Here is a 26,972-nt window from a genome sequence, read left to right on the forward strand (position 1 = left end):
AGGAGTGAGAGGCCAGACCTGCCGCACGAATCCCGCAAGGGCGAAACACATCAGCGGACTTCGAAGCGGACCAGCGCACAAGACGCAAGCGCCATGTAGCCGGAGTTATCCGAGGACGGAGAAGCGCAGCTGCGATGGAGGCGCGGAGTAACAGCCGGACAGGCGTACCATCGCCGTTTTTGGCGTCCTTGGTATCGGTTACGGTACTCTGCCAGACAGCGTTCTCTCAGTACTCAAGCGACCAGTGCAGCTGGAAAGGAAGGTGGGAGTGGCTTAAAATATAACACTTATGACAATCTACGAATCACAAACACGTCAGGGATACATTGCGAGAGCCGCCTGCGTTGCAGTTGGTTGGTGTAATTGCATCGTCTTTGATCTGTCTAATCGGGTTCTGTATCCCTGTTCTTCTACACCACCACCAGTTTAAGTTTAAATGCAGTTCCTATTTGTGCTTTGTGTTATTTATGAAATGTCGGATGTTCAACGGCTGACTTTCAGCGATATTTGAATCAAAACAGAGTAAGTTATTTGACGTAGCCTAATTGGCAGAGTGCAGGGATAATAAAAAAAACATACATCTTTTTTTGAAGTCGCATAATTAAACTGTTGCACAGACAGGCCAGAGCCTGCTTCTGTAAACATCAAAGGCGAACCTGTTCCAGGAGCTGCTGTTGGCTCGCTGATACACACACCCTCTTTATTCACAAATTCATTCATCCATCCCGATGACAATAATTTCTGTAAAATGGGGCTACTGCGCTGAAGATTCTACAGCGTACTTCCTGTAATGCAACACATGTTTATGTTATTTATTTGGTTGCTATTCACAATTTTTAAGTTCAGACTGTTTAACTCACAGACGTTTATGTCTTTAGTGACTGTAAATTGTATCGACTGACTGTTCGGTTAAGTAAAAAAAAACGTGTTTATCCATTTAACTAAATAGGAGATGTCAGACAACAAGGAAGAAGCTTCAGTCACCAAAGGAAACGCTGGCTAAAACTGTTTTAACTTTTATACATGCATATGGTTTTGTGATTGGTGCGTTACACTCCAACAGAGATGTCTGTATTAGCGATCGCAGATGCTTCCAAACTGGTCGTTTGTTGAAAGCCCTCATCCCGGTCAAAATTAAGCTATAAATGAGTGTGTTTTGTCTTCGTGCCAGGAGGGCCAGCTATCAGTGTAACAGAGGTAAGGCTATTTTCCGGGCCCCAGACGCCTCAGCAAAGGAGCGTGCCTCTCGGAAGCAGGCTACTGCTGCAGCTGCTCGGTGCCGAAATGATGAGTAGATACAGCTCCCGTTTGCCAGAGGAGAACTGCTAATAACTCACTCGACAGTTAACCTTCAGTCCGCACAATCGTAGCATCATGTGACGGCATGGCGAGCTTCTCCACGTAAATTAATTCGGAGAGGCGTGAGGTCAGCCACATGCGTGGTCTCTCATGACGTCACGCAGCCGCAGATGTATGTCATAGACGTTTGTTTGGAATGATTTTTGGTACGTTGCAGCGATTATATGAGGTTGTGATTTTTGTGAAGTTTCTTTTTATAGTTTAGGGAGCTGTCCATTTTGAACTTCTTCATCGAGTTCATTTCTCCACTAGTTTGTGATTTATTTTGGGCAGGTGGAGCTGTCCATAAACCTAACATTTATTACATGTATGAAACTTGTACTACATTAAATTTAAATTTAAGTACATTTAAGTAAATGAGTAACAAAAAATCAGCGTATGTGGGGACGGCTATATACTCCGAATGTCTGGTAGGTAGTCGTGTACTCATTACATAGTTGATGAGTACGGAAGTTGTCCCTAAAATTATATGCATGTGTGCTATGGAGAACCGGTTAGTGTTTCAAATCAAAAAAGCATACCAAGCACAAACGATCGTCTCCGCTGTGGCGGCGCGGGGGGGGGGGGGGGGGGGGGGGGGAGCTAACTCTGTCTGCTCCGTTAGCAATCCTCTAACGCAAAGGAAACTGGGGCGAGGAAGGGATGGCCGATCGACTCGTTTCCTATGAGTAGTAGTGAACCGATAAAATACGCAGTTAACCAATCTGTTTTGCTGGATTAATGCTAGGTCGGTTCACTGCCTCTTGGGGAATTGGTTGAAATGTGTTCTGTTTCAGAGGCATTTGGCCTCTGAGGCCGTTAGCCTGCGCGGATTTCTGCTAAACTTTTGTAATAGCACACAAAAAATTCTGTTAAAGGTTGACGTAAAGAAAAAAAAACAGCCGAAGACAGGAATGTGATCACGTTTCTGTAGAGTGTCTACACCCTGTCTTCATGCTGCCAGAGATGATGAGTCCACTTGTATCGAGTAGTATTTCATGGAAGATTTTTTCTCTCCGAGGATTAAATTAAAATACTGTCTGGTGCGATGGACGGCAGATGTTTTCTCGCCTACTCAGCCACCGACTTCAAATGTAAAATATTTCTGCATTGAATACCATACATAGGAATTCGTTGATAATTGTTACACTTGGACAGATATGAATTGTCCAGTTTTACTGAGGCGCTGTAGGTTGAAGCTGTCTATTTTAAACGCTTTTAAAGCTGGCTTTCGCCCGGCACGTTCTTGCAGGACCGTGACAGAAGCGCGTGTGTTTGTGCGCTCTGAGTCGCGCGACACTGTGCGCACGTGATCGGTCAGGCAGCCTGGCTCGCGCGCCTGGCCTCGCGCGCCTGGGCTCGCGCGCCGGACCGGGGAGATATTAACCGCAGTCTTTCCACACTGCGGCGAGCAGCGGCTTTATCCGCTTCATCAACACCCAGAAGCAAACCTTTTTACAAACATAACTTTAAAATGAACCTTACACTTTTAACCCGCACGACTTCAAGTTCTTTCCAATTCTGCAGTGCACCATGTGAAACGTGATTCTTTTTTTGTTAGTACAGACTTTTTTGAAAGTATGATTTCAGTCAGTCTTTGGCTGATGAACTACTTAGGAAATGCGTAATTGCATTAAGTCCTTTTTAGTGGCATTTAGTTCAGGTCCGCTCCACAACATAGAGAATACTAAAATATCATTATCGTTATGAGTAGACAGTCAGTCGGTGCATTATTATTATTGAGAAGCAGACATGACGTTTGTAATAAGCATCACATTGTCTTTTGTTTTTCATCTGAGAGACAGTTAATAGGTTAATAGATATTCCTTTTGTTATGACCATATATTAAGTTCTCTATCTGCCATGCTGACGCTGCGCGTGTAACTTCCATCGTCACCGTAGAAACGTAGATTGCACTAGAACCAAATTCTCTCTGTATCCACTTGGTGACCTGTCTCATTGGTAACTTATTCGTCATTTAGTTTGTTACTCACAAATCACCTACAGACTAGGGACTGGGGGACATGCTTTTTCTCAATTTAGAAAATTTTGAAGATCAAGCATGACTTGTGAATCCAGTTGAGTTGTCTGAGTTCCTGTGAGCTGCAACACGCAACATATTTTTCTGTAACTGAACCGATAGGACTCAGGCGGAATTCAGACATGGTGAGATTAGTCTGATTTGAGATCGTATCTAATCTCCGCACGCATTCCATGGTAGATGCATCCATGGTGGATGCTTCTGTTGGCAGTGCATTGAAATGGTTTATGTAATACCCACTGTATCAGTGGGATGAACTGCTGAGCCATTTTTGTGAGTGAGCTTCTTTGTTTACGCTTGTGCCCTGCCCGCTGTGGGGAGAGGCCTGCCCTCCTGTCCCCGGGCCAGTGTCTCGCTGGGTTCAGCACTTCTGCTTGGTTAAAAAAATTCTGCAGAGAGACGAGACTAATGTATGATTAACGATTCCCAAGAGGGGGTTGCTTGAAGGGGGGAAAGAAGATAAAAGCCACCATTATTCACAATTTTTATTAATGGCATTATAATTATGGGCAGACAATATTAGGCCATTTCCACATTCCACAGTCCACGTTATAAATATTATAGTAATAAGTAATAATTCATATTGTTAATTGATTGTTATGAATAATTAGGTGTTATTTTGGTGGTTTATGTCAGGTGGGTGAGGTGTGTGCAGTGCAGTGATTGTCTGCTCTCTCTCACCCCTGTGTCTCCCAGCGGCCTGACACATGAGTCACACGCGCGGGATGTGGAGCAGGTGTACCTGCGCTGCTCCCAGGGCTCTCTGGAGTGGCTGTACCCCACGGGGGCCATCATCGTCAACCTGCGGCCCAACACCGCGTCCCCGGCCGCTGACCAGCTCACCGTCTGCATCAAGCCCGCGGAGGACTCGCGCGGCGCCAACGTCTACCTGGACCGGGCCGGAACCCTGCGGCTGCTGCTGACGGAGAGGGAGCAGGCCACGGGACAGGTGCACTGCTTCGGCATCCAGGAGGGGGCGCTCTTCATAGAGGCCATCCTGCACAGGGACATCAGCCGAAGGATCACCGCCTTCCAGTACGAGCTGGTCAACGCCCGGCAAGGGTCAGACTCACTGACAGGTCAGAGAGAGCCTCAGTCGTCTTTTTTGGCCCCAGTGGCTGCTCGGTAGTGTAGTATAGTGTGTAGCAGCATCACTGCTGAAGCCATGACCTCACAGGCTTTGTTGGTTTCTGCCTTGCTGTTGATGAACACCTTTAAAGCTTAGACTGGCAGCTGCACGCCCTTGGTTCTGTTGAGCATCTTCGGCAAAACATTGATTGGCTGATTTGGTTCTGGGTTTTCTGCAGCCCCGTCAGTAGGTGTCGCTGTTCAGGCAGTGAGGAAATGGTGAGATTGCATGGGTAAACTGCTCTGAAGCAGAGCAGAGGGAGCGTTAGCAGGGAGGTCCAGTGGGTCACAGTCCAGTGGCTGCACAAAGTGGTGTGAGACACTCCCCAGCAGTGAGCAGTGGGGTTGCTGTGTGGAAGGGCCTTGCCATGAATCAGAGCTCCTTCCTCTAACAAGCTTCCCTCCTGCGGGACACCAGCCAAACCACACAGCTCACAAGCCAGCAAATGTGCAGGAGTCTTAGATTTTTTCCCCAGCTGAGACTAAAAATGACTGACATCAACCCCACATCTGCTGCTTCTGCTGAAACGAGGGGGTCACATGTTCGCCTCTGGCGCCGCGTGATTGGCTGGTGTGGCAGAGAGGGGAGGTGTCACTGCGTCCAGTTTCCTTTGCTTTGTTCTGTGGTGCATACCTGTGTCTCAATGCGGTCGACTGTGGAGACACTGTCCTCACATTGGTTCAGTTATCCCACTACCCACACACACACACACACATGCAGCCGTGCTGGGGTTGGGTTTCTCTCTGTCAGGGTGGAATGAGTGTGTATCTCTCCAGATGTGGCAGGGTCTCTCTCTCTGTTTGAAGTGGTTCTGAACCGAGCTGGGCGCGCCGGGAATAGGAGAGGCATGTTCCTGCGGTCCCGTTTCATGTTGGTCATGTGAGCTGTGCGTGGCCTGGCTCTCAGTGCTGCTGAGGATGGCAGCAACCAGCCGAACCTCGAAAGGCCGAACCTGGGGTCCAGCTCCTGCCTACACCCCTCACAGGGGTCAATTTAAACCACATTTTCAACCATAACCATAATATCCACCCTGATTTAAAAAACACTGATCACGGCACTGTGGGGTAGCTGCTCTGGTGCTATGAATGTGACAGATTTGCAGGTGTGTGAAGAGTAGGGATGTGAGAGTGTTAGAGGTGGAGATGGGCGTGGCTCTAAGTCCGTCTTGCCTGTGCCCCACAGACCCCTGCCAGCCCTGCAGTGATGAGGAGGTCCTCCTGGCCGTCTGCACCAGTGATTTCGGTGAGTAGTTAGTCGGCTTGAAGCTGATACTCAACTTCAGGCTCAGCTGGCTTTCCATTCATTTGAGAATCTGACTGAGGATTAAGCGACCAGGGAAAACTAACCTCTTTTTCTCTCCACCAATCTCTCCGTATCTCTCTCTCTCTTTCTCTCTCTTTCTCCCTCTCCCTCCCCCTCTTACTATCTCTCTCCTTCTCTCTGTCTCTCTCTCTCTCTCTCTGTATCCACCTCTTTGTCTCTCCCCCCCCCCCCCAGCGGCGCGGGGCAGTATTCAGGGGGCGGAGCAGCGGTCGGGGCAGCTCTCTGTCACAGTGACGCTCACCTGGCTGTACAGGCAGAAGAGCCGGGTGTTTTTGCCAGGGGGCGGGCAGCCGTGGCGCTGGATGGGGCGGGTGAAGATGCCGCCGCAGTGCGGGGTGAGTTTTGGGGAGGGCGAGGAGTTGCTCCTGACGGGGACGGTACGCTTTGGGGAGGCGTGGCTGGGGTGTACCCAGCGGTACGAGGACTTCCTGAAACTCTACAGGGAAGCCCAGGAGCAGGGGGTCAACCCCTGCCAGGTGGAAACAGACTGAGCCGTCTCAACCAGGCTAAAAACTCTGACTAAAACCAGGCCCGTAACTGGACTAAAACCAGGCTCAGAACCAGGCTGAAACTGGGCCCAGAACTGGACTGAAATCGGGCCTAGAACGGGACTAAAACCAGACTGAAAGCGGCCCAGCACCAGACTGAAACCGGGCCCATAGCTGGGCTGAAACCAGACTGAAACTGGGCCCAGAGCCGGTCTGAGACTGGGACCAGAGCTGGGCTGAAACCGGGCCAAAAACCAGACTGAAACTGGGCCCAGAACCGGACTGAAACCGGGCCTATGACGGGACTAAAACCGAGCCCAGAACTGGACTAAAACCGGGTCCAGTACCAGACTGAAACCAGGCCCAGAACCGGACTGAAACTGGGCCCAGAACCGGACTAAAACCAGGCTTCCCCTGAAGAGGTGGAGCATCGGCCATGGGCTGACCCACACAGGGTTGGATTGGGGTGGGGCAGGCGTTCCCACCAGCCTGAGTATACAAGCGGTGGGGTCAGCTGGACTGTGCTTCTCTAAAACCAACAGCCAACCCTGCCGGAACGTTCACTGTGAAAGAACATTCTGAAACGGAAGTCCCAACTGCTTTGTAAAAAGCTTGATGTAAAAAGTTTTGAACTTGTTTCTTATGACAGAAATGTATAAAGCTACAACTGGCCTCTTATTTTTTGTCATTTTTTTGTGAAAAAGTGTGATATCAGCCTGTGATTTTTTTCAGACTGGTAAACTGTAAAGTTTGTCTGCTTTTCCAGCGAGTAAAACCCTTTCCTGGAATTGCGTGTTTGTGTGCGTGTGTCAGTGGGTGTTTGTGGGCGTGTCCATCAGATTTTGTCCTTCTGTCCTTCTACTATTGGTTATCTTCCACTTGGGGAATCAAAAGCACATTTTCTGACAAAGGAGTGAGACATAGAAGGCACTGACCACTGCTGGGGAGATTCTCTGAGAGTGCCAATCGAACCAATCGTGTCGTGAAGCGGGTGTCTGTGTGCCCCCCCACCACGGGAGTCAGACGAGCTGGGAAATGCAAACAGCGCTCCCATGGCAACAGCAGGGGGCAGGCCTTCACCGGGGGTCTTTTCCCCTGAGGCAGAACTCCTGTGTTTGGTCTGTTTGCTCACCGCGTGCCCCTGGCTCACAGGCCTGGAGTGTGTGCTGAACATCCTGGAGACACTGGGACCGTGACCTGGCCGTCACCTCATCACTGCTGCGGACAGACCTCCCATCTCCCATCTCTCACAACACATCCTGTGTGTGTGTGTGTGTGTGTGTGTGTCTGCTGCTGCAGCTGTTACTGCTGCTGTTACTGCTGCTGCTGCTGCTGCCAGATTAGAGTGTTTCCCTGGCCTCCACACCCTAATGTTTTGCACTGATCATTACTCCTTTTAGTGAGACCTAATAAGCAGGTATGTAATGTATTTAATTAAATTATAGTCACTTTCCTGTGTCATATTTATATGAACTGAAGTGGAGCAGAATTCATAAAGATTGCGTTTGCTGAACCTGAGCAGTTCTGGGAGGGTGCAGAGGATTTAGCTGTGAGACAAGCCTGGTGTGGAAGTGGAGACTCTTAAAGGGTGAAAACCTCTCAGAGCCTGTGGTATTCACAGAGGCATGCCCAGCTAATGCAGAAATATCTATTGACCCTCTTCTGTGATTCAGTGTCAGCAGTGGTAGTCTGGTCATAAATGGAAGCTGAGCAGTGTTCCACATTCTGTGCTCTGGAATCGCCGGCGTTGTTCTGCCTGACTCGTTAGCGGGCCTCTCAGCCAGTCTGGCCTCGGTGGCGCTTTGACAATCGAGGCATTCAGGAAAATCCGAGCCAGAGCTGCGCTGGCTTCTCCCGGCCGGGCGGACCGCAGAGCGGGCTCGGGGCGCATCCGGGGCGGAACAAAGCGGGCTCTGTCCGAACCCAGCCCCGCCAGCAGATTGCAGAGTCACTTGGCAGGAGCGGGGAGGAGAGGCCACGCGCGCGAAGAGGGGGGGAGAGACGGGGACAGAGGGACGTCTGAGTGGCCTGCGGAATCGGGGAAGGGGAGGAATGCGAGGAATGTGTTGACTTTACGCCCCGCTGCCTGCGGCCCCTGGCCTCCCTCACCGTGACCCTGCGAGGCCGTGCGCCCGCCACACGCACCACACCCGTCCCCACAAACCCGCTGCTCTTCAGCCCCGACGCACCCGGCACCCACGCCACATGCCCTGAGAGGCCCTGCCACACCCAGCCTGCTCCTCCACAGCGAATATTGTGACGTCACATAACCTTGTTGTTCTGGAATGCGCAGTATATATTGATCTTTGGATACATTGTATTCAAAGCTGATGTAGTGTAATTGAAGTAAATACACTTATTTTGATGTTAATACATTTTTCTTGTTCATTTTCAAAGTGGCCCAGCGCCCAAAATGACACACGGAGCAGGGACTCAGAGGATCCTGGCACAGCTGACAAGCTGACAAGAGCAGTGACACAGAGCCTCTTGGTTCAGGCAACACAGAGCAGGGTCACAGAGTCTCCTGGCTTCGTTAACACAGAGCAGTGACACAGAGTCTCCCATTGATGTGTCTCCTCATATGGCCCTGTGTGTAGATGTTGCCCTTTGTTTTTCTCTGACAAGAGCAAGATTTCACTCTGCCAGTGACCCTTTTTACAATAACCTCCAACACACACACACACACACACACACGCGCACACTCACACACACACACACGCGCACACTCACACACACAAACACGCACATTCCACCAGAAACTGGAGTGCCATTTAACTAGCCCCATGGCAACGGTTGGCCATGTTACCAGGCCGACTGGTTGCTCATGATGTCAGGGTTCCATTGTTGGGTTCCACAGGGAGGAAACGGGTTTTGTAAACTCGTGCTTTTCTGGGGTTTGGGTCATGGCCCTACAGACTGTGCTTCAGGAAAATCAAAGGCAATGAGGTTTAGAATTTTGAAATGACAGCATTTCTAGATTGTCTTGTAAAATGTCCTGGATGCATGCAAGTTGCTTTCAGAATATCTGCCTCCACAGTTTTCCTAATTTCCTTTGTGTGTGTGTGTAGGTGTGTATGTACACACATAACTACTCAAGATGATTTATGAACACACGCACATTAACTGTGTGTGTGTATTTGTAAGTGAGTGTGCGTGAGTGTGTGTGCATGTCACTGTCTGTTTGAGTGTGTGTGATTTGTGGGTGTTGTGTGAGTGTGCGTGATTTGTGGTTTCTGTGTGAGTGTGTGTGATTTGTGGGTTTCTGTGTAAGTGTGTGTGATTTGTGGGTGTTGTGCGAGTGTGTGTGATTTGTGGTTTCTGTGTGAGTGTGTGTGATTTATTTGTGGGTGTTGTGTGAGTGTGTGTGATTTGTGGGTGTTCTGCATGTGTGTGTGATTTGTGGGTTGACTCCTCTTTCTGCCAAGAAAGAGAAAGAAAAGGGAATTCTTCATTTCCTCAATCTGCTTGTACCCAATCATAAACCAGGTTACTGGACTCATCATCTGATTTGCGGGACACCTGATCGAGAATCGCTGGTCTGGGCACACAAACAGCTACCAGAACAAAGGGCCTGTGTGTTACAGTGGCCTGTAAGGAGGGAGGGAGGAAGAGAGAGAGAGAGGGATAGAGAGGGAGGGAGAGAAAGAGGGATAGAGAGGAAGGGAAAGAAACCGAGAGAGAGATAGAGATCGAGCAGGAGAGAGAGAGATGGGGGAGCAGACAGGGATGGCTGCTGTTCTTTGCTGTGTGCAGGATTCGCAGTGAGACTGCTCTCTCCGGATTTTGTTTTGTATGTGATTGTTCATCACACCACGCACACGCGCACACACACACACACACACACACACACACACACACACACACACACACACACACACACACACACACACAGACATGCATGTACAGCAAACTCAACCCGAAAGACAGACACACACACACACACACACACTCACACATGCATAAACGCATTACAGGGTGCGAAATACGGGGGGGTCTCGGGGGGTCCGAGACCCCTTGATTTATACTTGAGACCCCCTTAAAGCCTCAACAGCAAAATTGGGGGGGGGGGGGGGGGGGTCTCTGGAAAAATCTTTAAAAAATGTTGAAGATGGGAAGCATCATGCCGACCTCTTACTAATTACCATGGTGACGTGAACCGCAGGGAGCACGCTCTCAGATCAGTTCATAATGCTTTTATGAAGCACCCAGGGTTCCTCACGACGACCTTTTAATGAGACCCTGAACATGAGCAGCTCAAAGATTTAGCAGATCATCTCTCCACAGATCAATACTCTAGCATTTATTCTACAAATCCTCCTTCAGTTTAGGGTGACAGGCCATAGAAGGACTCCTGTTAAGTCTTAACATTACAATATTAACACCAGACCCTGTCACTCTGGATCTATATTAATGTGTCCCGAGATCTTTACCAGTCATCTGCATTCTGCAAGTCATTACATGCAGTGGAGATACACTTAAAAAAAAACGTTTAAACTCCAGGAAATAGAAAGGAGTTGAAAGTCATGAGAAGGACATGAAAAGTGCACTGAATGGTTCCTTCATTGAGCGAACTCAGCAATATAAAACAGAAAACACCGTTTTGACGGTTTGACAGCTTATGTGGGAGTGGTACAATCCACCAGCCCTGAGACCGTGAGCAGTGATAACGCTGTGTATACAAAGTGTGTTTAAACAGCCAGCGAGTCGCAAAGAGGAACAGGGAGGGCCAAAACCACTGACGACAGAGTTAAAAACATCCCAGGAAGGTAGGAGGGTGGGTGGGATCACAAGTGGCTCAGTCGGTAAAAGCACCCACCCTGAACGCAGACCAAGCACCACAACCCGGGATCGAACCCAACCATGCCACCAGCCGACAGTGACTGGGAGCAAACAGAAGCCCACAGGCGGCACACGCCGGCCCCGCCCGGCCAGGCGCAGCGGCACAGGCGCAGCAACAGCGACCCCAGCTGGCCGAGCGGGCGCCCGCGGTACCAGCGCCACCAGCGCCGAAGCTGCGCACGAAATGCTCTCCTCCAGCCCATCCCAGCGCTAGCCTAGCCTGCCGACCGCAATCAGTGCCGTCAGAAGCACTAGTAGTAATACGTCTTAAATACCTTTACTTTTTACCTTTATCTTATCTTAATTATTTTTTTTGCATCTGGCATCTAATGTGACCACAACAATCTCTGCCAGATGCAGAAAAAATAAACGTATTAAACAATTCTCCTTCATGGCGACAGAGAATCCTTTACCCTTTACCGAAAGGGGCAACGACTGTTTCAGACTGTTAGGCAATGTGTCATTATTATCCCAACGATCACCCAAAATGCAATACCTGTTCATAAATGCTCTATGCCATTTACCACATATGTGATATTGATATAGATAGATGCAGATATAATATAAAATATCACGTCTTTCTATTTATCTCTTATATCTTGGTTACATAGGACAGTGTTGCCATTGCCATTAATTTCACAGGGGTAAAAGTGTTGGCGAGAAAAATCATTTTGAATTTACAAAAATCACAGTTACAGTCTGCATACAGCTCTGCGTCCATCTCCACACCCATTACTCTTGTTTGAATTACTCATGAACTCGCCATTGCATAGATATGGAACACATAACACATACACATACATACTGAAGTAATCACGTTATGAAGACAGATCAAACTTCTGCAAAGAAGAATTTTCTGCAAAATCTTTACTAATTTCTTCACCCGTTTTCACACTCCTGAATAAGTCACGAAGTCCCTATCGCTTCACAAAATACCGCATATCCTACCATACCGCATATCAAAATAAACCTCAGAACTTACCCCTTCCGATGATACTAGCTGTTTCTCTGTGCGACAAAGCGTTGTCGAGTAATCCGGTTTTGAAATCACAGCAAATGTCTGCATTGTCTCCAAGGGCTGACATTACATCCCACTTAGTATGAAAAATAAACACAAAATAATGTATTTGTTTTTCATTGCAATGATTCAAAAGTTGTGGTCAAAAGACGTGCCCAGCAAACTTTATTATGAATAATCGTCATACACGGAATTATAACTTTTGCTTGTTTGTCTGACGTTACCCAAGTTGCCAGATCGTTTATGAAACACAATCTACATACACAGTTCACACACTACACATACATATATTTATTTACTTATCTATTTACTATCCACAACCCCCCCACCGAAATAAACTCCCATATTTTGAAAACAGGTATACGGGTAGGGGGGACCCCCCGATTGCCACCGGGTATTTCGCACACATACATATACACCATTGCACATACACTCAACCCGAAAACAAACCCATATACTCAGAGACAGAGCCTCACCAGGAGACTGTCTTTTGTAAAATAACCCACGAAATAACAGAATTTAAGAACTATGTTATGTGATCTGTGGTCAGAATCAGTGCAGCGGTTATACAGATCCGTGTCTGCATTACAACAGCACCCCCTAGTGACGAGCCTGTGCTCCTGCTGCTGTTGCTGGCACCTGTGGTGAAGACCCAACATTTTGATTTGATATGCTATTTGGGCAGCTTGGGTACATCCCATTAAATACTTTGTGGGGGTAGTGTTCCATTATTCCATCAAAGTGCGCAAAACAAGACACTAGCTTTCAATAAAACACCAACAATCCTTCCCAAAGTATGGCTTTTCTCCCACCATGTCTCAAAGATCTAGGTATGAAGTGGAACAATGAAGTTTCAAATAACTGGGTTTGTCCAGTATTTACAGAATCATGTTCTTTCAGTACAGCAGCGGTTAGCGCTGGACTTTTTCACAATCATGGTCACAGAACATAACATTTTCCTTATGAAGCAGTAAGGATCACATTAAGATGAGAGACCGTGCAAAAACATGCAGTACCAGTTACGCATCCGCACCGAACTGACAGATGCAGCTGCTTCGTGGGGCCATCAGTCACGGCGTCAGTACGCTGCTGTGGCGGGAACTCGAGGGTGAAACAGAGGGGAGATGGGAAGGAGGAGGAGTGTGAGGTTTGCTCTATTAAATATGATGACAGAGAGATTCCCTCTCAACCCTCCAGCACTCCCAACATAACCTCAGAAACTTCTACAGGCACTGAAGGAATAAGGAATGCTTCTTATTTTTACTACAATCCTTCACGCCAATGACAGCTACCACACCCATGAAATCACACACTTAATCCAAATCCACTCCTTTTCATACTTAAATCACATCCACATCTTTCTGATGCTTAATCACATCCACATATTTCTCAGTTAAATCACATTCACGTCTTTCTCACACTTAAATCACATCCACACTGTTCATTCCACACTGAGCACTGTGATGTCATTTGGAAGAAAATCAGACTGGAGTGGAAGACCTTTTCTGCCTGAGTTAGTCTGGGTCAAAGGCACTATTTACTGATGTCATTTTTTATACTTAGCTGTAGCTAAATATCACTTAGCAGTGGCTAAATATCATATAGCCACACAAATCTGGGTTTGATTGCACAGAGTATATCATGATGAGGAATTATGGTCTATTTAAAAATCACTGTCCTTTACATTGAAACAAAACTTTTCATCACCCAAAAGTGTGCAGTTATCCTATTGTTATCCTTATACCTGCATACTTTTCTTTTGTGTGGTCTGTGTTATGAAAATATTAAAACTACAATAATGATAATATAACTTTTTAAAGACATGCCTGTTAGCTGTAGAAAGTAAAATTCAAACACACAGATACAATTAAAGTCAGACATCACATCCAATTCAAATGACAATATATATTAACTTCATTTAGGAAAAATAAATATCTGATATTTTGTAGGAGTAATGCACACACACACATTTAGCATATCTGAAAATATCAAAACATATAAGCAACAAAGTTAAACATCCTTACACATACACAGACATACAAACATTTGGTGAGCTCCTTGCAAAACAATAGATCATTCTGCAGCACCAATCACTTCCTGTTGACCTACACTACACAAAATACTACAAAAGCAAGGAAAGATTAGTGCTTTTTGCCTAGAGGCAAATGTCGTACTTTCCTTCTTGGAGCAAGTCTGGACTCTAGTTCAGCTCTATCCAGTAGATATTACATTATTTTCATTTAGCAGACATTCTTATCCAGAGCGACTTATGTAAAAATTGTAACGTATTACCCATTTATACAGCTGGATATTTACTGAGGCAATTCTGGGTTAAGTACATTGCCCAAGGGTACAGCAGCAGTGCCTCAGCAGGGAATTGAACTGCCATCCTTCCGATTACAAACCCTGCTCCTTACCACAGCCACCCCAAGTGCAGTCTTGCTCCTTGTGCCAGAGGCATGGCTACCTTCACAATTCAGATGTGAACAGTAAATTGATGCAAATAAACTAAACTTTCTCCTCTGATGGGAGAGAGGGGCTAACCCATCAGCTGGCCCTGATCCCACACAATTCTGTATTAAATGCTACATGCAAGCTAGCAGTAGCAGCAGTGCCGTGGGGATGGTACTCAAAGCCCCTCCGGGCTCACCTGTACCTGACCCCTTACAATGACTTGGTATCACAGCTCCTGAAACCCAGACTGACGTCAATAATAGCCAAACAGCTGGAAATATCCCTTCATGGAATCATCTGTTATGATTCACACTTCATCACATTACATTACATTTAGCAGACGCTCTTATCGAGAGCGAGTTCCAGCATAATAGAACACAAGTTTATACATTCAATTTAAATAACCAGGCTAACAACACTCCAAGGTCAGTGATTATGAGCATAACACTATTCAAGCCCTACCACATGTTAACTTGTGCAATCTGTCAGAAGCCAAGTACACTACGATACAACAGTCCCTAGAACGCAGAATCCAAAATACATCACAATACCACACGTAAAATAAATATTGAATACTAGTGCTATCAGGTGGTGGGGACAGAAGTGGAAAAGAGATGCAGGCTGAAGAGGTGGATCTTCAGTCTGCGTCGGAAGATGGCCAGTGCTTCCGCTGTCCTGACCTTCGTAAGGAGCTCATTCCACCACTGAGGGATCAGTACAGCCAGCGATCGTGTCTGAGAATTATATTATATAACACTTGAATCTTGACTAAAAAGTTTTCTATGGTTTGTTGAGTTGTTGGAACCATTTAAGTGATACATACTACATTTGTTCTTTATGTACATATATATTTTTATCTAGCCACTAACAAGAGTTAATAATTAAAAAATGCTTTGAGAGTACCATAAAAATATATTTGTACACCAAACCAAAATTATGAAGCTCTGGAACTACTGTGCTTGGACAGGAACGAGGGTGCTCCTGGCTACTAATGCGTTCCGTCGGAATGCAGGCCATGCCCTCCTCTAGCCCAGGGACCACGAGCTTGTGACATAAAACCCAGGGTACAGGGGTTCGGTGAAGGTGGCGTGGAACGTGTGTAGGAGGGTCACCGTTTTCGGGGAGACTCTGTAGAAGGACAGGGCACCAGCTGCCCAGTCCAGGAACACCCCGACCCGGCCTGTGTGGGCGGGCGGAGCTGCCGTTTCGATGCGCCTCCTGTTGTGTCTGGCTGAGCAGCTGCTGTACGCGCAATCCAAACTCCACGACTCCGCATTGAGCCCAAAGTGGCTGTCGTCACCCGCTCCTTTCCTCTCGAGACGTCTGTACGCCACCCCGATCGCTGCCCCGCCCTCCACCCACTCCGCCTCCCAATAGCAGCGCCCCGACAGACCCTCCCGGCACAGGATCTGCCTCCTCTGATCGAACCTCTCGGCCCGATCAGGGTACGGCTGCTCCTCTCTCCCCCGCGTCACCTTCCTGTCCCCCTCAGACAGAGACAGCTCTCTGTGTGCGGTGTTGGGGTCCAGCGTGAGCTGACAGGCATCTGCAGACAAGAGGAAGGTTACTGTGGGACTCCTGTAGGCAGGAGAGAGCCCTACCTATGTCTTCACCTACCAGATTTAGTCATTAGTTTAACATGAGGAGCTTTCACAAACACCGACAAACAATGGAAAAACAGTGTGAAAAGCAACAGACAAAAGGGGAAGAAATTAAATCACAGGTCATCTGGAACAGTCAGGACGTTTAGTGTGCGTTAGTTTTCCCTGACATTTTCTATGCGCTTGTTAAACTTGAAAATAGAGGGAAGAAATCGATCAGAAAGTCGATGGACAGCAGATTGACACTGGACCATGTGCTATAGATACTTTTCCTTCCCTTCCTTTGCTCTGAGCTCCAAACCTCAGCCATGCTAGTATCTCTGCAGGCAGCACACTCACACTTCTGCAGGCCTGGCCTGATCCTGTGCTCTCCACCGTGGTCCACACTGTGAGGAAAATCAAAGGAACAGTGAGAGCAGCTGAGCTGTGAAAGGCAGTGTGGAAACTGAGAGCCGCTCTACCTTGAGTGGCCACATCTGCGAAAGGAAACAGGCAGCTCCCGCAGTCTGAGTGCGAGTATAAACAGCATTAACCACGCCCACATTTGAAGAAGCAACTGCCCATGCGCATTGTAAGCCAAAAGCATGTGAGGAAATTGCTTTGGAGATTGTTCAAAATTTTATTAGAGCAATGTTTGATTTGGTGATGTGTTGGATCAGGGATGTGTAGGGTCAGTGATCTGTTGAGTAAATGTGTTAAGTAAGTGATGTGTTGAGCGGAATGATGTGTTGAGTAAATGATGTGTTGAGTCAGTGATGTGTTGGCCTTGAGGAATGAGGGACTGTGTACTACCTTTGTTTTCCTCTAGAGAAAAGAGGAATGTAACACATCTGCCACTTATATTTTTGTATTACTGTTGATGAAATATTGTGAGTACTACAAGGATAGCATAAATATGAACCACAATACATCTGTTACGATAGCCATATACTGTCACCATTGTTATCATTGTTGCTGGAATAACATCAAATAACTCACAACACTGTTGTAAGAAGAGACCTGTCCTTACTTAAGTTTCTCCAATTTACAATTGGGGTCCTCCAGCCCAGCAGAGAGCGCTCTCACCCCTGACTCCCCTGGGTGATTGTAGCTCAGGTCCAGCTCTCTCAGGTGTGAGGGGTTTGAGCGCAAAGCTGAAGCCAGAGAAGCACAGCCTCTCTCTGTGACTTGACAGCCTGACAGCCTGCAAAGAAGGAAATATGGCATATTACGGTTTCTGTGCTTTCTGTTCAAGCCCATTTGAGCAGAAACTAAGTCGTGTCTGTCTCTACAGAGGATTATCAATTTAAAGCATGTATAGGTCTCTGAACAAATGTAAAGAATTTAAGATAATAAAATATAAAATATAATTTCAAAACTTTAACATTTTAATTTCTCACATTGTGAATAGTGACTAGAGAGAGTTATCCCTCAGCACCAAAATGGATTATTTGTGATATGTTTACGATCCTCTGAGGGCACATCTTCATATAGCATTTGACCTCCCAGCCAACACAGCTTCATGGTTCTATCACAGGCTCACTGGACAGATGTCCAACCTGGTGTGGTTAGCACTGGACATAGGATTTAACTTCTGTAAAGTCCTAGACACAAATGTGCAGAGGACAGACGGATATACAGTTGTATATCTGTTCAGTAAACATCTGTTGGCCTCCCAACCACCGGGCTCATGTTTCATGAGTATTTGTCATACCCAAGTCTCTGTAGCTTACAGCTGGAGTCCTCCAGCCCAGCAGAGAGCGCTCTCACTCCTGAATCCTGCAGGTCATTGTCTCTCAGCTCCAGCTCTGTCAGTTCTGAGTGGGGTGAGCACAGAACTGAAGCTAAATCTACACAGCCTACTTCTGTGAGACTGCACCAGCCCAGCCTGCAGAGCAAAGGAGACAAGATCGCTGCTCATTATTTAAATACACTCATGCATACGCACACGCGCAGGCACACACACGCACACACACACACACACACACACACACACACACACACACACACGCACACACACACATGCACATGCACACACACACATGCACACACACACGCACACACAGATCTCTTTGAGATGTAAACACAGCCTGTGGAGAGAGGTACTGAAGATCTCTGCTCATCCCACACAACATGACATTACAGGGCATTACACACAGAGGGAGCAGCTCTCTGCTAGATTGTACTTGTTCAGCTCTACCTCTGGTGTCCTAGGCATAAAAAAGACATCTATGTCCAGCGCAGGATTTAGATGTAAAATAAATGAAATGCATTCAATGCACGTTTTATTATTTAAGTCACTACCCCTCACCTCAATGTGTGCAGCTTACAGTGTGGGCTCCTCAACCCAGTGCAGAGCAGCTTCACTCCTGCGTCTCTCAGGTGATTGTTGCTGAGGTCGAGCTCTCTCAGCTGTGAATTAGCTGACTGAAGAGCCGAGGCCACAGTTTCACAAGACTTTCCTGTCAGACTGCAGTGGTTCATTCTACAAAAGAAGGACGTGTCAGTGACCGCAATGGGGCAAAATCACAACGATGGCAAAAATCATCATCTGAATAATCAATGCTGCTCAAATAACAGCTATAACAATCACATTAACCTGCACACTGAATGCACGGTCAGAAAACTGGAGAGGATAAATTCAACCCCTTTTTTTGGTCCCTGCATCTATCCTTTTTTCCATGTTTGCAAATGCATTTTTGAAATCATCATCACATTTGTGAACTTCATACATTCGCATTTACTCACAGAGCCTTCCTGCAGTTCCTCGCGGCTGCGACCAGCCTCCTGCGGCCGTCGCCCGACGTGTTGTACGCCTTCAGGTCGAGCTCACCCAACGGGTCCTCGGACATCAGCAGGACGAAGGCCAGGGCGGAGCATTGTGCCTGCGTGAGCCTCCCAGACCGGTCGCCCGAGCCCAGGAAGGCACGGATTTCCCCCACGAGGGAGGTGTCGTTCACCTCGCTCAGACAGTGCAGGAGGTTGATGCAGCGTTCGGGGGAGGGGTCCTTCCTCTTCAGCCCCTTGATGTAGCGGACCACGTCCCCCAGGCTGTCCGCACTGCACCCCGTCTCCACCCGGCCCTTGTACAGAAGTCCTTGCAGGAGAGCCCGAGTGGACTCCAGCGAGATCCCGAGGAGGAAGCGCAGGAACAGGTCCAGGTGCCCGTTGGGGCTCTCCATGGCCCTGTCCACCGCCCCCTTCAGCAGGTCCGACAGAGACGCGCCTCGGGCCTTCCTCCCGCCCGGGGGCATCAGCACGTCAGTCCGCTTGCTCAGATGAGAGTACAGCACGTACAGAGCAGCGAGATACTCCTGGATGCTCAGATGCACAAAGCAGTACACCTTCTCTCCACACGTCACACGCTCCTCTCTGAAGATTTCTGTGCACACCCCAGAGCGCACCACAGCTTCTGCGACGCCGATGCCAACTGCTCTCAAGTCCTTTTCATAGAATATGAGATTGCCGTTCTCCAGGTGCTGGAACGCCAGCTCCCCCAGCTTCAGAATGATCTCTCTATCCACCTCTGAGAGCTTTCTGGGGCTCACCTCGCCTCTTCCATGGTACTTGCAGTTCTTCAGATTGGTCTGAATCAGAAGGAAGTGTGTGTACATTTGAGTCAGAGTCTTAGGGATTTCCTCACTGTCTGCTTCATGCAGCATTATCTCCAGAACAGTAGCAGAAATCCAGCAGAACACTGGTATGTGACACATGATGTAGAGACTCCTGGATGATTTTACATGTGAGGTAATTCTTTCCGCCAGGTTGTCATCTTTGATTCTCTTCCTGAAGTACTCCTCCTTCTGCGGATCATTGAACCCTCGTACCTCTGTCACCTGGTGGATGCAGTCAGAGGGGATCCGATTGGCTGCTGCTGGCCGGGAGGTGATCCAGAGGAGAGCAGAGGGAAGCAGATTCCCCTTAATGAGGTTCGTCAGCAGCATGTCCACTGATGTTGATGCTGTTACATCACACCATCTCTCATTGTTCTGGAAGTCTAGAGGAAGTCGACACTCATCCAGACCATCAAAGATGAATAAAACTTTGAGGTTATAAGACTCAATATTGCCAAGATCTTTCATTTCTGGATAGTGGTGGTAAAGAAGCCCCGTCAGACTGAATTCTTTATGCTTCACCAAATTCAGCTCGCGAAAAGGAAGCGCCAATATGAAATGAACATCCTGATTGGCTTCTCCTTCTGCCCAGTCCAGAATGAACTTCTGCACAGAGACTGTTTTTCCAATGCCAGCGATCCCCTTGGTCAGCACAGTTCTGATGGGCTTCTGTCGTCCAGGTGAGGGTTTAAAGATGTCATTGCAGTTGATTGCAGTGTCTTGTGTGGTCTGTGTCCTGGATGCTGTCTCAATCTGCCACACCTCGTGTTCATTATTGACCCCTTCACTGTCCCCCTCTGTGATGTAGAGCTCTGTGTAAACTTCTCTCAGATGAGTGTAGTACCCTTGCTTGGCAGTCCCTTCAAAAATGCATCCATATTTTTCTTTCAGTTTGGATCGATGCTTTTCCTGGGCTGCTAGGAGACACAGTAGCATTAAACACACCGGAAAACAACAATGGGAAAGGAAAGGCCTTCAAGCAGTGCAGACTACTGCTATTACATTTCAGTGTCACCTCAAACATGCCAGCTTCAACCAAGCACACTTTTTCCTCAGCATTTTAGTTTTTTAATCTAAAAATGACCTTAATATTTATGTTAAGAGTAAAAATGTCATAAATTCTTGTTTTGAAGGGAAGCTTAAAATCTGTTAAATAAACTACTCTGGGAAAGAATATTTCAACAAAATGCACTATGCATTTTGGAAATTCCTTGTGCTGTTGCTGCACCTGAACATTAGAGAGCACCAGTTATCACAGCTAGCATAGCCTCTGATATAATACAAGTTCAGTTCATTTTCAGTGGTGAAAACTCACATATCAGCAAGTAAGATATGACGTAAATGCTGACGAGATCGAGGTTGTCAGCTTCTGTAGCCACTTCTACATTCATTAAGATTTGACTTTACGGGCTAAAGATAACATTGAAATTCTGAGAAAAATGTTCAGGTACACGTCTTATCACATACAACCACCGTAACAAGAGATCTAACATCAAATGATTCCAGCTTTCAAAGCGCTGTTGACTAAATGAACAGTTAATAATTGTCCATTACATATTTAATTTGGAAAATTTTCAATCACGGCCGCACCTAAGAGCACAAAACACTGCATTTCCAAGTAAACATCTGAAAACAAAGGCTCACCTGTTCTGATGATATCAGACCCTTCCTGCTGGGGCTCAGGCCCAGCCAGCGCTGTGTGTGCGTGCAGCATGGGACAAGTTCTGGACCTCTTCCTGCACTGGGGGCAGGCATAGTGCCCTGCAGAAGCAGACTGCTCCCAGTAGCTGCTGATGCACTGTCTGCAGAAACTGTGTCCACAGGTAATAGAGACCAGCTCCTTCATCACCTGCTCACACACTGCACACCTGGACTGGAGCTCTGACAGCAGACTGAAGAAGGAGAGAGAGGGAGAGAAAGACAGAGAGAGGGAGAGAAAAAGGGAGAGAGGGAGAGAGAAATTGAGGGAAAAGAGAGAGAGAAAGGAAGAGAAAGAGAAGGGAGATGAAAAGAGAGTGGTGGAAGGAGAGGATGAGAGAAACAGAAAGAGAGAGCAGGAGAGGAAAGGGGGGGTAGAAAGATAGAGCTGACTTTCAAAAACCCTTTAAAACACATTTGGGAGCATTTGTGGTCATTTGGTGTGAAGTCTGAGCTGAGCTGAAGGGAGAGGGAGGGGAGATCAGGAAGCACAGCAGTAAAGCCGCCGTGGCTCTTCGTCTCAGCCTGAAGAAGGGTCCTCCCGCCAGCCAGCCCACACATGGCCAGCACACACAGCTCCACAGCTCAGCCACCCACTCCCTCGCCGTGAGCCGAGCGCTCTCACCGCGAATCCGGAGGCAGGTGTCCATCGCTGAACCTTACTGGAAGCTCCATGGATTTCTCACTCTTCACAGATACCCAGCTGCATCCTGGGGACTCTGACCTCTGTGGCTGGAGTCTGGGAACAGAGGGAAGACTTCAACAAATCCATGCATTTATTTTCATTTTTTCCAATTTTGGAGACTGATATCAGAAACACAGATGAACCCAGTCTTTCTGAATCAGACGTAAGAGGACAGTGGTTCAACACTTGAGGACTTTCCTTGGTGATTTTCTTGTTCCTTATTAATGACCAAAGGGAGAAATGTGTCATCATACAACATGTGCAAATGTGTATTGTATTTTGTTGTTCTTTGACTCAATTTTCTGTCACATCCTGAAACATAAACAGAATATAGAACACGTAACTATGTATCTGTAAGTATTTTGATATCTAAATTCGAATTGTGTTCCATAATAACATTACATAATAATTGACCTAAGTTTTACATTCACACTGGGCTTAACCTCCTTCCTGAACATAGCTTGAATTCCAGTAGTAAGGGAACTCCAGCAGGGAGTGCCATCTTTCAGATCAGATTTGGTCAATGAAGACTCCAGGGTACTTATCAAAACAGAATAAACCCTAAAACTGAGAGCAGGGGGGTCTCACCGTGGGTCAGGAGGGAGGTATCTATTGCTGAACTTGACTGGAAGCTCCATGGACTTCTCACTCTTCACAGACACATAGCTCGGTGCTGGGGACTTTGACATCTGCAGTGAGACCCTGGGAACAAGGTGATGTGTCTGTATCTTATTTTGATCCTTCTTAAAGCCAAGCACCCACACAAACACCCACACAAGCGCACACCCACATACCCACGCACACCCGCACACATGCAGTCGGTGGAGTGATCCTCTCACCTCTCTGATTCTGGGACTCCATTTTGAGTCTTGTTGTCCCCAGAAATACTCATGTCAGAGATGGCTCTCTCTCCTCCGTAATCTGGGACCAGGACAGGAGTCTGATCAGCCTGCATGCAAAACACACACCACCCAGCACTACAGACCCCCACAATAAAACACATGCCCCCCAAACACTATAGACCCCCACAATAAAACACATAGCCTACCATAAAATGCCACATACCCCCTCAATTTAACACATACTGTTCCGGCACATGCTACAGTCTCATTTACTTAATGCATACATCATCACATATTAGAATCTCCCCTTAATTAAACATACAATGACACCTGGACTACTCCTGAACACACACTAGCTCTGATTTCATTCATACATTTCACAACAGTGGTTATTGTTTGATTTAAAACGATCTAAAGCAATCAAATACACTATCAAACATAATATAATACTGCGCTGTTGTAGACCATCGCTGTCCTGGCAACTTGAAAAGCCACGACACTGTATTCAGTTACCTCTTTAATCTCTCATCTGTTCAAACTGCATCTTGCTTTAAGTAACACCATAAACTGAGCATTCACGCTATACCCCCAAACACATTCGCTATGTCCTAAACCTTCATTTTGCACCTACCCTCTACATTGAACAGAATAAAGCATATTATGTATTGACTCCTACTATCAGATAGTATCGTCTCTGCTCTTTCCCTAATCTTCTTGTACGCAGTTTCGCAAATCTTTCTGTAAGTGCGTTTGCCACAATTAGCATTGTTGAAATTAAGGAACTTGCCAGTAAAAACGCAAAGGCGGGGTCCACCCCCGATTTTTACACCATCACTTCAACCGCGAGGGGCCAACGACGCGCACAGCGTGCAGGTGCAGTCTCACTCATCACAAAGTGGAATTTTTGTTTTTTTTTTTCTGTATATAACACAGAACTGGACAATATATCAATTTATCAATTATCATAATTATCCATATTTATTCTGGAATCCTGCGCAGTCGTACGTATTCACGAATGAGACGAAAATGAGACCAAAATGTGGAAAACCTATTAATAACAAAGTTGAATATTAACAACCACGCTGGATACATCCTGAAGCATGCAAGGACTTCTCAACCTCTATGTACTAAAATGTTTCATTAAAGAAACAAACAGGTAATGTTCTTCATCGTCTAGTCCTGCTTGGCCATTCGGCGACGGGCAGCACAGCAAGGGATGTGAACTGATGTCCGATCTTTAAGCCGTTTCATACGTAGTGAAGTAGCAAGGTCAACGTCAAACGTTTTTAACCGCGAGTTTAAAACCCAAATTTCCTTAACACACCAGGACACACCCATCACCCAGGTCTAGCTTTATTTCCCTGCCCCAAACTCTTACCTACTTATTCTGTCGCGATTTTTCTCTTCTTTTTCTTCAGGGGATTCACAGCTAATCCGTCCGTCGATTAAGACCGGCAGTCAGAAGTTCAAGTTTCTCTTTCCTTTCCACACTCTTCCGGTTGCGCCTGACCGCGTAGCCGCCGATTGAGGGGAAAACGGCAAGGCGAAAGCAGGTCTCTTTTGGAATACTTCCACAATAACCTTAAGACGCATTTTTCCGAGTAGGTCCACAAACCCATCCTTGGGTTGTCTTATTGGTATCTTTTTAATGATTTCAGATTGATAACGCGTCTTCAACGAACGTTTTCATGTACAGAAAATAATGTATTGTAAAAAAAAAAAAAAAAGTAAATTGTTAATGGATCGACATACAACAGGATGAAAATTGCATGAAATTGCTTCCATAACGATTAAAAATGAAAAGCCGGGGAGCTGCATGTTGGTGTGGATGTGCTCAGGTGCACCCTCACGCTGTAAGGATGGCTGCAGTGACTTCAGTCGCAAACGCACAGGGGAAGGTCTGTCCCCGCACCCCTTCCAGAAGACCCGGTGTCGCACCTGATCTGGTTCCCCTCCTCTTCCACCACATCGGGATGCTTGTTCACGCGCTCTCTCCAGTGGGCTATGTCGTACTTTCTATCCCTGAAGCGGTCATCTAAACCCCAAACCCAATCATAACAGGAACCGTAAACCCGAACCCTAATCCTAGCCTTGATGGGGGAACACAGTCTGACGGGACACCTCCCGCAGGCTGTTTTTTGTTTGTTTGTTTTGATCACTCTGCAGTTATGAATTATTATTTCGCTGCTCACAAACCGAGGACCGCGGTCAATGCGGCTCAGCATAATGTGATATGCAAGGGACCATATCACCAATACCATTTTTCTACAGCCGTATCTATAATAAATGTAATATGTTAATTGTAACAAGCACGCGTAATATGTGGGCTATATAAAATTAAGCGTGGGGCTCATAACCCCACTCCACTCAAGTGCACCAACTATATAAACCCTCCCCCATCTAATTCCCACCCAAACGTCAGTCCCTATTCCTATCCAATTCAAGTGGGAAACAGAGTAGCAACCGGTTAGCCGTTTCCATCCTTCTCAGTGTGAGGAGAGACATGAAAGTGTAATGTCTGGACTCCAAACCGCTCTCCTTGCCAACACCAGTCAGTGGACGGTAACTGCGCACTCTAACTCATCATGTAACAGCACTCTAAACTAGTTTAGCACTTAACTTTGTATCTCACTGGCCTCTTGTAGCACTTCTCGATAACGACTCTTGACAGAGTGATGCACTTATTTGGAAGTCGCTCTGGGTAAGAGCGTCTGCTAAATGACGTAATGTAGTGTAAAAGCTGGGTGGTGTGAAATTCAGCTCTGGATGAACCTGTGGGAGGGAGGTCTGTAGGAGTTAATGTCCTAATTCAGGAGGTATTACTACCATATGCAACTCCTTGAGCTGCATAACAGCAGGCGCTTTGCAGCTGCATGACAGTGACTCTAACGTCACTGTCCATGTCATTGAAAATATTACGATATCTACTGGTTATTATCAGCAATTACTAATAATGAACTAATTCTTGGGGTTAAATAGGCCTACCATTTTTTACAGCCATATTGGTCGTTTCTGGCATATTTAGCTAGATAACCAGGCAGCTACAGAGAAAACGTATCATTAAAACATGAGATGGTCTAGCCACTTTTCTAAAAAGAAAATACTTGTGTTAAAATAATTGTGTTGTTCAGGATTGCCCTGAAGAGACGATAACAATACACCTACTGCAATGTCTTACATTGGTAACATTGGCTCTCCTGATTAAAATATAAGGTCAGTGTACTAGTGCTAGCTTGCTATCGACTGAGTCCACCTAACTCAGTACAGTTAGCCTGCTAAAAAAATTCATCTCTCAGCTACATTTCTGCAGAGCGGTTTTGATCATCATGCCACCTTAGCTAGCAACAGCACCACTGACTGCAGGTACCCTGTTAGCCCACTGGCCACAGTGTCAGAGCATAATAACAAACTTTAATTACTTTTCAATTCTAGCAAAGCAAATTTGCAAATCACATTTAAACAGTACTTCCTAACACTATGGAAATCCCGATACCACCGCCTGAAAATATTAGAAGGCGATGGGGCACCGGAAACGAAAGTCGCTACCGCCACAACAAATATGGCGTGCAAAGTAAACCATTCATGTGGAAGAATGAAAACAAAATAAATTCAACTTTTCATGTATACTTTATCATAAATATGTCAGCGGTCCATATATGCGGAATGCATGCCGATCGTGTGTTTATGTTTTGGCCATATGTAGTCGTTTTCTGGAACTAAAGGATACATTTGACACGGAAGAAATTCAGATTCCACAACATTAACACTAACGTGAGCGAGCTTTATTGGAGTAGCTGCGTTACAGAGTGGCAGTTGGGTGTGCCTTCAAATTTAAAACATCAGCTAGCCTGTCTGTTGTATTTTTTTCCTTAACTACACTTGAATCGTGGAATATTTTAATTTAAATCTGGTTTGTGGCAACC

The 26,972-nt window shown here is 46.6% G+C and overlaps 2 protein-coding genes and 1 long non-coding RNA gene across 4 annotated transcripts; 1 reads left to right on the top strand and 2 right to left on the bottom strand.

Annotated features, from left to right (window-relative positions):
- LOC118795057 (meteorin-like protein) lies at positions 1–6,908 on the top strand. Its single transcript, XM_036553408.1, has 4 exons — positions 1–262; positions 4,076–4,458; positions 5,691–5,750; positions 6,006–6,908. Exons 1-4 carry the CDS (start codon positions 135–137, stop codon positions 6,320–6,322), a joined length of 888 nt encoding a protein of 295 aa, XP_036409301.1. The 5' UTR covers positions 1–134; the 3' UTR covers positions 6,323–6,908.
- Positions 6,909–15,655: 8,747 nt separating this feature from the next.
- On the bottom strand, positions 15,656–22,243 carry LOC118794491 (NLR family CARD domain-containing protein 3-like). Its single transcript, XM_036552753.1, has 8 exons — positions 22,148–22,243; positions 21,469–21,716; positions 18,959–20,738; positions 18,522–18,695; positions 17,925–18,098; positions 17,241–17,414; positions 16,571–16,617; positions 15,656–16,176 (listed from the first exon to the last, which is right to left on the bottom strand). The coding sequence occupies exons 1-8, from the start codon at positions 22,195–22,197 to the stop codon at positions 15,656–15,658; spliced, it is 3,168 nt and encodes a 1,055-aa protein (XP_036408646.1). The 5' UTR covers positions 22,198–22,243.
- A 629-nt stretch (positions 22,244–22,872) lies between these two features.
- On the bottom strand, positions 22,873–24,505 carry LOC118794060. 2 transcript variants are annotated; one of them, XR_005005728.1, is made up of 3 exons: positions 24,428–24,505; positions 23,047–23,156; positions 22,873–22,909 (listed from the first exon to the last, which is right to left on the bottom strand). It is a non-coding gene; the product is annotated as an uncharacterized LOC118794060 (long non-coding RNA). The 2 variants fall into 2 exon arrangements; XR_005005727.1 differs by having other exon boundaries at positions 23,047–23,128; positions 24,428–24,501.
- Between the last annotated feature and the right edge of the window lie 2,467 nt (positions 24,506–26,972).

The sequence above is a fragment of the Megalops cyprinoides genome, chromosome 19, assembly GCF_013368585.1.
Source record: "Megalops cyprinoides isolate fMegCyp1 chromosome 19, fMegCyp1.pri, whole genome shotgun sequence".
Taxonomy (NCBI): domain Eukaryota; kingdom Metazoa; phylum Chordata; class Actinopteri; order Elopiformes; family Megalopidae; genus Megalops; species Megalops cyprinoides.

Excerpts from the sequence above, each read along its gene's own strand:
- LOC118795057 (XM_036553408.1), top strand. The coding sequence starts at position 135 with ATGGAGGCGCGGAGTAACAGCCGGACAGGCGTACCATCGCCGTTTTTG. Across the intron at positions 263-4,075 it reads CAGTGCAGCTGGAAAGGAAG|CGGCCTGACACATGAGTCAC; the intron begins GTGGGAGTGGCT and ends TGTGTCTCCCAG. Across the intron at positions 5,751-6,005 it reads CGTCTGCACCAGTGATTTCG|CGGCGCGGGGCAGTATTCAG; the intron begins GTGAGTAGTTAG and ends CCCCCCCCCCAG.
- LOC118794491 (XM_036552753.1), bottom strand. The coding sequence starts at position 22,197 with ATGGAGCTTCCAGTAAGGTTCAGCGATGGACACCTGCCTCCGGATTCG. Across the intron at positions 18,696-18,958 it reads AGGAACTGCAGGAAGGCTCT|AATGAACCACTGCAGTCTGA; the intron begins GTGAGTAAATGC and ends CTTCTTTTGTAG. Across the intron at positions 18,099-18,521 it reads TGTAAGCTGCACACATTGAG|GCTGGGCTGGTGCAGTCTCA; the intron begins GTGAGGGGTAGT and ends TTTGCTCTGCAG.